The following is an 8,960-nucleotide window of genomic DNA, read 5'->3' on the forward strand; positions in this document are numbered from 1 at the left end:
CCAGGCACTGAGGTAGAACAGTTGGTGTCTGTAGCTGGAGAACAGCTGCTCACTGCTGCTGTCACACTGAATTTATTCTCTCCTTTGTGATCTGACCCCGGATCAGACTTCGATGGAAACTATCGAGCTGCTCCCATCGCTGGCTGTGAACTGGGTCAGTCTGACCTCAAATATCCCAAAATATGGACGAGAGCAGTGAGACAGCACGGGTTCAGACAGTAATGGACTCTCTCTCCTCTGTGCGTTTTAAACCTGTTGGTATGGACCTGTCCTGGTTCAGATGGAGCTGAGCCTGAAGACAGTCGGTCTACGCTCCGACACACGCCTGCTGTCAGCAGCTGAGTCTGACTGAAAGAATGAGATCACTGATACAAGCAGCTGAAATGAGTTTCCTCTGCAGGGTGTCTGGACTTCAGGCTTTGAAATGAATGTAAAATCACTGTGGAGAGCATCAAGCTGACTGCATGACTTCAGTCTGCTGACCTTCTTGACGAGAATGGTGAGCCCCTGGTATTTGAAGGGTTTGGAGAACTCGATGTACTGAGCGCGCTCGTTGTTGATGGTGAGGGGAGCGACGATCATGTCGGCCAGACCTCCCAGCAGCTCCCCCATCATCCCATTCCACTCCTTCTTGTTACTGTTGTTCACCTGCAGGAGGAGAGAGGAGAGAGGAGCTCACACACCTGATATCTGACATTTATATCAGAATCAATAGATGAGAGCAGGCACACGTCACGTAATCTCTTGTCACCAGAACAACCATGCCTTGTTTAGGATGAAAAAACCCTGTGACAGTGCAGACGCCAGATAGAAAAGACTAGTAGCATCATGTCTAAAGCTAAAGAAAACACAGTTTATATGTTTGTTTCTTCCCCAAAGAACAACCAGCAGTAACAGAGGAGATCTGTGGCTTCAGGCCATCCGCAGAGGATCAATACGTGTCTGTCCGTGTCAAACACCTCACCACAGGTGAGTTAATGATGTCACTGAGTACATGACTTGTGTGCCGAGACTCAGTGATGATGTAACTACAGTGTTTACTGTGAAAAACTATGACCTGACCATAAAACACCTGTTTTTTGAATGGAGTTTGGTTTAGCAGTCTGCCCACTCGAGCAGAGGGTATTTTAACATTAATAATTCATATAAACTGAGCTGACCTACCTTCTGACAATGAAGCTTATAAACAGCATAGAAGCTAAACCGACCTGTTTCCACCTGCTCTCAGCTTGGAGTCATTAAACACAAACAGATATCAGAATAAAAACGTCACATTGAACAGAATTAAAAACCGATAAAGTGTCTTAATGACAGAAATAGGTCACCTGTACATTCAATAAGGTGGTTGTTTTCATCAGGTTAGTTCATTGTGATGGAGACTAAAGGACACTAATCAGCCCTGTTTCTGTATTTTTTTCTAGATACTGATACCATTCATATATCGATAACAACATAACATGCAGGATTTGGGCTCCTCATAACTAAAAAACATGACAGTATTCTTATTTTAAGCTATTAAAGGTATAAAGGTGATATACTTTAGAATTTAAGTTGAAAACAGTTAAGAATTAAATTATTTATCAATAGAATGTAAAAAAAATAACAACAGTTTGGACTTTATGACATATAATGTGTTTCAGAGATATCTCCTGAAGTTAGCATGCTAACCAGCTAGCCCCGCCCTGTCCTGGTCCAAAGCTCCCGTGCTAGCGATGTAAACACCAACAATTACCTTTAGCACCCAGTCCTGACTACTAGCTGCACAGCTAAGTGAGCTAACTAGCTAACAGCCGCTTCTGTTAGTGGCAGTTAGCTGTAACTCTGGTGATATGCTGCCCTCTAATTATTTTGAGTATGAATTTGACACCTTTAAACAAAAGGGAATTTGGTTTTTACCAAAAAGGGGCGGGGCATGATGGCTGGGCTGCTCTCATCTATGAATATATACAGTAAATCCACGTTCTGCTAAATCATTAAGACCACCACCACCAGTTAGAGATTAAATAACAGAACCCAAGTGTTTGTTTTTGGTCATCTAGTTATTCTAATAATCAATAAAACAATCAAATCAAATATCAAGAGTCAAATATGATGAGTTGAGTTCAATGTCACTTCTTTGCTGATGGAAACTATGAGGAGCTTTAAGTGAAATTCATTTTGGTTTATTTATTTAAAACAGTTTGAAGGAGGAAGGACAGAAAAAGACTTAAAATAAAGTGTACAACAAACCCGACAGTCGAGACACTTAAATCATCTTCATGAGATGAAGTCGAGTTGCTGCAACGCTCTGCTTTTAGAAGCAAGCAGTGATTTAATTATGTCAACAAATCTTTGATCACTCGGGGAAATGAAGCTATAAATAAATCTTTAAAGAGAGACGAGACGAGGAGGAGGAGGAGGAGGAGGAGGAGGAGGAAGCATTAGAGAGCAGACAGACTGGAGGGAATAAAAAGAGGGGAGGAGGTGATGGAGGAGAGATGGTGTCATTTGGAGCTGCCAAGAGAGCAGCAGAGAGAGAGAGAGAGTAATGACTAAATGTCTCTCGGCCTTGACAAGGTCAGAGTCAGGGACAGAACGGTGGTCGCCATGGCAACAAGCCTGGGCGGTGTTCTGGTGTTGAATCAGTAAACGGGTCAGAGAGAGAGAGAGTCACGGCGACATCATCACAGGATCAGACCTGAACGCACTTTATATGACATCAGCAAAATACAACAAATGTGTGTGTGTGACTGTGAGCTGATTGGTTGATGAGATAATGTGAGCTGATTGGTTGAAAACCCAATGAAAACTGGCTGCAGGAGATGTTTACATGATTCGTTTTAAAATGATGGAGGATAAAAACATTCATTCTTTATGCAATGGAAAACTAATGTTTGTCATCTGCCTCAACATGTTGAACACAAAGTTAAGTCATTACATTTTGTTACGTTCCCTCACGTGATGTTATGTCACATTACTTTAGAATACGTTGCTCTACATTTCATGAAATGATGCTGTTACATCATGTCACAATCAGTTACATTACATTGTGTTACGTTACGTTGTGTTATGTTACGTTGTGTTACGTTGTGTTACGTTACGTTGTGTTATGTTACGTTGTGTTATGTTACATTGTGTTATGTTACGTTGTGTTACGTTGTGTTATGTTACGTTGTGTTACGTTGTGTTACGTTACGTTGTGTTATGTTACATTGTGTTATGTTACGTTGTGTTACGTTACGCTGTGTTACGCTGTGTTACGCTGTGTTACGCTGTGTTACATTACGCTGTGTTACATTACGCTGTGTTACGCTGTGTTACATTACGCTGTGTTACATTACGCTGTGTTACGCTGTGTTACGCTGTGTTACGCTGTGTTACGCTGTGTTACATTACGCTGTGTTACGCTGTGTTACATTACGCTGTGTTACGCTGTGTTACGCTGTGTTACGCTGTGTTACGCTGTGTTACATTACGCTGTGTTACATTACGCTGTGTTACGCTGTGTTACGCTGTGTTACGCTGTGTTACGCTGTGTTACATTACGCTGTGTTACATTACGCTGTGTTACGCTGTGTTACGCTGTGTTACGCTGTGTTACGCTGTGTTACATTACGCTGTGTTACATTACGCTGTGTTACGCTGTGTTACGCTGTGTTACATTACGCTGTGTTACGTTGTGTTACGTTACATTGTGTTACGTTACGTTGTGTTACGTTACGTTGTGTTACATTAAATTACACACTACGTTAGAGTGACACGAGAGACGGTGAGCTACAGTGTTGAAGGCTGTGAGTACATCAGTAGTACTACAGCCTGTAGTGTGTCTGTTTACAGTAATGCTGTACAGTCAGTAACGAGTATACAACAGTACTACAACAAAATAATTACTTTGGTTAAAGATTTATGATGAAGTTGGTTGTTTCCTTACAGAAGTGATGCTTTATGGCCAATAAAGTTGAATATTTTAATAAAACCAGCTCTGATGAACAGTTCTTGTGTTTAATATCACTGAATTTAATTATTTTTGATACACAAGTTAACATCGACTCAAACACACACAAATATATACACACAAAAATACTTACTCGCTCCTGTGTTCCAAATTTCCCATCAGCCACCAGGTGAACCTCGTAGGTGAAGTTCATGCTCATCGCCAGCTTGATGAGCAGGTCGATGCAGAAACCATAGCAACACTGAGGGACGATGGGCTGACCTGGAGACAGATTATAGTTTATTAACTGTCAATCAAATACATAAAAACTGAAGAGTTAAACCCTGTGTGTGTGTGTGTGTGTGTGTGTGTGTGTGTGTGTGTGTGTGTGTGTACCTGGGATGGTCCCGTTGGGTCCGGTACAGATCACCTTCTTGATCAGAACTCCATTGACGGTGTACTCCTCTTTACACGTCCCGTCAGTCTTTGTTGGCTTCACATAGACAAACGGCTCCTGATGGATCGTCACAATCTGAACACACACAGACACACACACACACACACACACACACACAGTAGTGTACTACATTAGTACTACAGTACTACTGTAGTACCAGCAGTTGTTTGAACAGTAAAAGTGGGGCGAGCAGTACCTTCAGTCTCGTCGACATCTGGTATCCAACTGGTTTCTCTGTCTCTCCTCCAGGCCAGATGATCTTCCTCTGAGGGTTCATCACAACCTGCAACACACACACACACACACACACACACACACACACACACACACACACACACACACAGGTTGTTATGTTGTTTCAGGCAGGCTCACTGTGACAAGCTGACTAAATGACGACATCAATACTGCATCTGTGCATCAATTGTTAAAGAGGCAGGGGACTAACACACGCACACACACACACACACACACACACACACACACACACCACACACACACACACACATACACACACACACACACACACACACACACACCCTCCACTCTACTTCAGTTAGTCCAAATCTGCAGCAGACGTGGAGACATCCTGACTTTTAGTCCTGAAACAGTCGAGCCTACATTTCCCATAATGCACCTGGACAGCGTCTCTCATTAGAGCCTGTTGAGCAGCCTCGTCTTACTGTTTTATTACTGTTTTCACAGGCTGACAGGAAACTGGTGTTTGTCCAGGTGTGACTGGTGTTTGTCCAGGTGTGACTGGTGTTTGTCCAGGTGTGACTGGTGTTTGTCCAGGTGTGACTGCTGTTTGTCCAGGTGTGACTGGTGTTTGTCCAGGTGTGACTGCTGTTTGTCCAGGTGTGACTGCTGTTTGTCCAGGTGTGACTGGTGTTTGTCCAGGTGTGACTGGTGTTTGTCCAGGTGTGACTGGTGTTTGTCCAGGTGTGACTGGTGTCTGTCCAGGTGTGACTGGTGTCTGTCCAGGTGTGACTGGTGTCTGTCCAGGTGTGACTGGTGTTTGTCCAGGTGTGACTGGTGTCTGTCAGGGTGTGACTGGTGTTTGTCCAGGTGTGACTGGTGTCTGTCAGGGTGTGACTGGTGTTTGTCCAGGTGTACTGTACCTGTGATCCGTTGAAGACTCCGACCTGGATGAGGCGACCTGGCTTCTGTTGGTAGTTCAGGATGCTGTAGGTGGCAAAACGTCGGTCGCCGTCATCGTTAAACTCGATCCGTCCCGTCAGACCGTCTGGGTACTTGGATGACATCAGCACCCTGGAGAACCAATCAGAGAGCAGCAGAGTGAGGGTGCTGTGAACATTAATAATGTGATGTGACTGGATGGTGAATGTGGGTCAGAGCGACTGACACTGAGCTTCATCATCACAGTCGTGTCAGAGCGACTGAAGCTGAATCCAGATCACATCCAACACTCATCGTTAGGACATCGTCACAGCAGAGAGCCGCAGCTGTAAGATGCACCACAGGAGATATTTACCAGAGTTCAGATGCTGTGGCCACCGGCCTTTCTCTGGGACTGACTGCTTAATTACGCCAATAATTAAGAACAGTGCCTGTTGTCATGGTAACTCAACATGCTTCCCTGTCCATAATAATATCAGCTGCTGTGTTGTATCGATCCGTCCTGACCCAGTTGACCTCTGACCTCTGAGGTACTGACCGTTTGAAGAGCGGTCCCGTCCTCCAGATGTTGGTGTTTCCCACGCAGCCCCGCGGAGGCTCCGTGATGTTCTCCTTCTCAAACAGCTCCTGCAGGCTCTGAGCCACCACCCCGACGGCGTCCGCGATGTGCGCCGACTCGTTCTTACCGTTAATCAGCTGGAGCCCCAGCAGACCTGCAATACACACACACACACACACACACACACACACACACAGCAGGAAGTTAAATAGGCTGAAGACTGCCCTCATTCATGCACCTTAATTAAAACTCACACACTCTTTACATTAATTTCACAGATGTAACTAAAGAGTGTCTCAGTGTCATTCAACACACACACACACACACACACACACACTCACACACACACACACACACACACACACACACACACACACACACAGGGCTTCAGGCGTCAGGTCAGTGTTCAGTAATGCCAAACTGCATGCTGGGAGTTCACTCTGAGAATCACAGCCGTTTGTCTCTCAGGGCAGAAAAGCCTCACTGAGACGTTATGAACTGTGTCTGGTGTTTTCCTTCAGCAGAAACTTGTCCCACTGTGACGAAAAGTGTCCACATCTGTCCCCCAGCTGACTGACAACATCTGGCTAACGCCATTAGCATTCACCACAGAGACAATAGCAAACCGCAAGTTTAATGAACAGTGAGCTAAAACTGTTAGCGTTCTACACTAAAAAATAAACAGCTCACCAACATTTCCAGCTGAAACCACTGTTCATAGCTAGCTAGCACTGTTAGCATTCCCCACAGAGATATACATGAGAATAGCTAGCTAGCACTGTAGCTAGTTACAATTAGCTAATATTTCTACCTAAAAAAAACAGATTCAACAAGCTAACTTTTCTCCCTTGACCTACGGAGCAGACTGGTATGACGGGTTTTTATGAAGCTCTGTTTAGCGGAGATCTCTAATTTTACCTGAACCAAACCTACAATCTCAACTCTTAATGGAAACATTTGAGCTTTAAGTGAAGATGTGACTCGTATGGTTTCAGACAGTTTGGTGGGCTAATCACAGCTGTCTCAGGGAACTACGCCATAGGCTGCAGCTACAACGAGCTAACATTGCTCCATGAAACTAAAGAGTACATTTAACTTATATTTTTGCCTTCAACACTCAGAGTTCAGATTCCTTCCTGAAACAACTGTTAAAGCTTTAAACTGAGACTAATGAGAACGACTGAAGCTGATGTGTCCAGCTCCCCTGTGCTCTAAATGTGTAGCACAGCTCATTATTATTTTTAATTTGTATTAAGAATTAAAGGTTAATAATATTATAATATTCTAATCTTATTTCTAATGAGGAATGCTAACAGCGTTAGCATGCTGTTGTTCAGCTCGCTGAAGCACCGGATGCAGAAACATTTTCCTAACGTGACAAATGTCTGCTGAAGAAAAACAACATCAAAATCCATAATGTCACAGTTCTGCTTCATAGGTTTCTTTTTAGGGAATCTGTACAGAGACGGGGGCGGACACAATAACAGGAACACAATCCACCTGGTCTCTGCATGAACGCCTCAGTATTCACCTGCACATTATGTTGTCATAACGAGAACTGAAGCACAACACCTCCAGGCCTGAATGTGACAGGAACGTGAGAAACTGAACTTTGATTCTTCTCTTTGGTAAACTGATCAGGATTAGAGTCTCTGAGCTCAGCAGCGTCGATGAGACGATGGCGGTCTGGAAACCCCTGCGAGCGCTGTGAATCCTGAGACCTCGTCTTGGAGGAAATCTTGAAGATTTAACTTCCTGCTTAGTTCTGCATGAATATCTTGAACGTAAACTCAAACTTGGTCATCAAAGCATCAAAGTGTTGAACAGGAGGAACCTTCAACATCTACAGAGACGATTTATTGAGGCTGAAAGCTCTGAAGGAAATATCAACTTCAAGAATGAATTTTCATTTTTGGCCTGGTGATGATTTATCGAGCTAAATGTGACGTCTTGTTAGAGGAGAAATCTAAAGGGTTCATCCTCTGGAGAACAAGAAGGAGATCAGGTTTGTTTTCAGGACGCTGCAGCGCCGAAACACAACCTGCTGACTGGTTGATGACATATCAATATGATTTATATGGAAACATTTTCCTTAAAAAGAAACCTCAAACTTCTCCAGCAGAGACAAAACAGCTGAGGACTATTTTCAGAGTGCAGTCTGGCTGCACTTTAAGAGCATGATGGGTAATTTTTTGACACATCTGGCGTTCGGGGGAGAAACAGAGATGTGGAGAAAGATTACACATCATTTTTAAGAGTGCAGCAGCTGGTTGGTGAGGATGTTTTCTGAAACAAAACGCCACGGCAACAGAGCGGGGCGCCGATTACCCAGCAGCCAGCGAGACGGCGACCAGGAAGATGCCTTAAAGTTACATCATTCAAATGTTCATGAATATTTTGTTGAGGAATTATTTTACACAAAGAATCAGAAAATCCAAGCAAACAAAACTTAGTCTGTTCTCAATAAACCTCTGAGCGTAAACAACATGTCCGTGTCTGTCTGTGCACGGGCGGAGCTTCCACATTAAATGGGCGTGGTCTTACTTTCAGCTGAAATTAATCAGAATCGCTCATATTATTATCCTTTATTATTAATAATAATACTCCAATAATTATTATTATATTATAAAACTATCTACAGTAAAGTATACTACCTGCCTGTCCTCCCCCTGTCCTCAGTCTGTCCTCAGCCTGTCCTCAGCCTGTCCTCCCCCTGTCCTCAGCATGTCCTCCCCCTGTCCTCAGCCTGTCCTCCCCCTGTCCTCCCCCTGTCCTCAGCATGTCCTCCCCCTGTCCTCCCCCTGTCCTCAGCCTGTCCTCAGCATGTCCTCCCCCTGTCCTCCCCCTGTCCTCAGCCTGTCCTCAGCCTGTCCTCCCCCTGTCCTCAGCCTCTC

General features: G+C 44.2%; 1 protein-coding gene across 1 annotated transcript in view; it reads right to left on the minus strand.

Annotated features, from left to right (window-relative positions):
* The window catches only part of LOC140995735 (glutamate receptor ionotropic, NMDA 1-like), a 50,360-nt gene that overhangs the window by 17,708 nt on the left and 23,692 nt on the right, over positions 1 to 8,960 (minus strand). Inside the window, exons 8-13 of the mRNA XM_073465812.1 lie at positions 6,046 to 6,220; positions 5,489 to 5,639; positions 4,567 to 4,653; positions 4,310 to 4,445; positions 4,068 to 4,195; positions 484 to 648 (exon numbers count right to left, since the gene is read on the minus strand). Of these exons, the coding sequence (XP_073321913.1) occupies positions 484 to 648; positions 4,068 to 4,195; positions 4,310 to 4,445; positions 4,567 to 4,653; positions 5,489 to 5,639; positions 6,046 to 6,220 (842 nt within the window). The remainder of the gene's footprint in view (positions 1 to 483; positions 649 to 4,067; positions 4,196 to 4,309; positions 4,446 to 4,566; positions 4,654 to 5,488; positions 5,640 to 6,045; positions 6,221 to 8,960) is intronic.

Source organism: Pagrus major, chromosome 5 (genome assembly GCF_040436345.1).
Source record: "Pagrus major chromosome 5, Pma_NU_1.0".
In the NCBI taxonomy this organism is placed as follows: Eukaryota; Metazoa; Chordata; class Actinopteri; order Spariformes; family Sparidae; genus Pagrus; species Pagrus major.